The sequence below is a fragment of the Eimeria mitis genome, genomic scaffold, assembly GCF_000499745.2.
Source record: "Eimeria mitis Houghton genomic scaffold, Emh_scaff332, whole genome shotgun sequence".
Taxonomy (NCBI): domain Eukaryota; phylum Apicomplexa; class Conoidasida; order Eucoccidiorida; family Eimeriidae; genus Eimeria; species Eimeria mitis.
This window is the reverse complement of record NW_013571658.1, coordinates 5,515-6,722: the sequence shown is the minus strand read 5'-3', so window position 1 is coordinate 6,722 and position 1,208 is coordinate 5,515. Positions and strand designations below refer to the sequence as shown.

Below are 1,208 nucleotides of genomic sequence, written 5' to 3'. Positions count from 1 at the left end.
TATATATATATATATATATATATATATATATATATATATATAACTCTTTCTGTCTCCTTTTGTCTGTCTCTCTATATCTACCGCTGCTTCTACCCCCCCTCCTCCTCCTCCCCCTCTTCCTCCTCATACTCCTGCTGCTGCTGCTGCTGCTGCTGCTGCTGCTGCTGCTGCTGCTGCTGCTGCTGCAGGAGCTGCGGGGGGCTGGGTTGACGCCTGACTTTTTGTTTTGTCGTAGCGAGGAGCCGCTGACGGAGGCGGCGCGGCAGAAGATATCTTTGTTTGCTCAAGTAGAACCAGAGAATGTAAATATATTAAAAAAAAATAAAAATAAATAAAAATTATTTTTATTTTGTTTTGTTTTATATGTTCTTTATTTTGTTTCTTTATTTTGATTTTGTTTTGTATTATTTGTTTTTACTCATTTTATTTATTATTTATTTTCCTCTCATATATATTTTATTTTTCCTTTTTATTTATTTTTTTTTTTTTTTATTTTTTTTTGTTTTTGTTTCGGTTCATTTACCTTTATGTATGTTTATTTAGTTTGTCTTTCTTCGTCTCTATTTATCCTTTTATCTCTTTTTTTATTTTTTTTTTTAATATTACTCAACTAATTTATTTTATTTATCGTAATTTATTTATCTTAATGTATTTGTCTTTATTTATTTATTTATCTTTATTTTTATTTTTATTTTTTTTATTTTTATTTTTTTTTATTTTTTTTTTTTTTTTTTTTTTTTTTTTTTTTTTTTTTTTTTTTTTTTTTTTTTTTTTTTTTTTTTTTTTTATTTTTTTTTATAGATATTTTCAGTTCATAACTGCGAAAACATTTATCGAGTGCCGCTCATCTTAGAGGAACAGGGACTGTCTGAGCGGCTTATCCAGGTAAACTTTTTGTCTCTTTTTGTCTCCTTTTGTCTCTTTTTGTCTCCTTTTCTGTCTCCTTTTCTGTCTCCTTTCTGTCTCCTTTTGTCTCCCTTCTGTCTCCCTTTCTATCTCCTTTTTCTTCTCTCTCTGTTTTTATCCTTTTCCGTCTATATATCTCTTTCTGTCTCTCTTTTTGTCTTTATCTATATAAGATTTAATAAAAGTATTATTTTAATTACTATATCAAAATCCCAAAATAAATAATAAAAAAGCTAAACAACACCAAAACAAAAAAAAATAAAAAAAATAAAATAAAAATAAAAACAAGATAAATTCTCTTT

At 26.8% G+C, this 1,208-nt stretch overlaps 1 protein-coding gene across 1 annotated transcript in view; it reads left to right on the top strand.

Moving 5' to 3' along the window:
• EMH_0008280 (CTP synthase, putative) overlaps nucleotides 1-1,208 on the top strand; it is a gene marked incomplete at both ends in the record, with an annotated part of 8,353 nt that overhangs the window by 2,049 nt on the left and 5,096 nt on the right. The window contains 2 exons of the mRNA XM_013498299.1: nucleotides 189-302; nucleotides 802-885. Of these exons, the coding sequence (XP_013353753.1) occupies nucleotides 189-302; nucleotides 802-885 (198 nt within the window). The remainder of the gene's footprint in view (nucleotides 1-188; nucleotides 303-801; nucleotides 886-1,208) is intronic.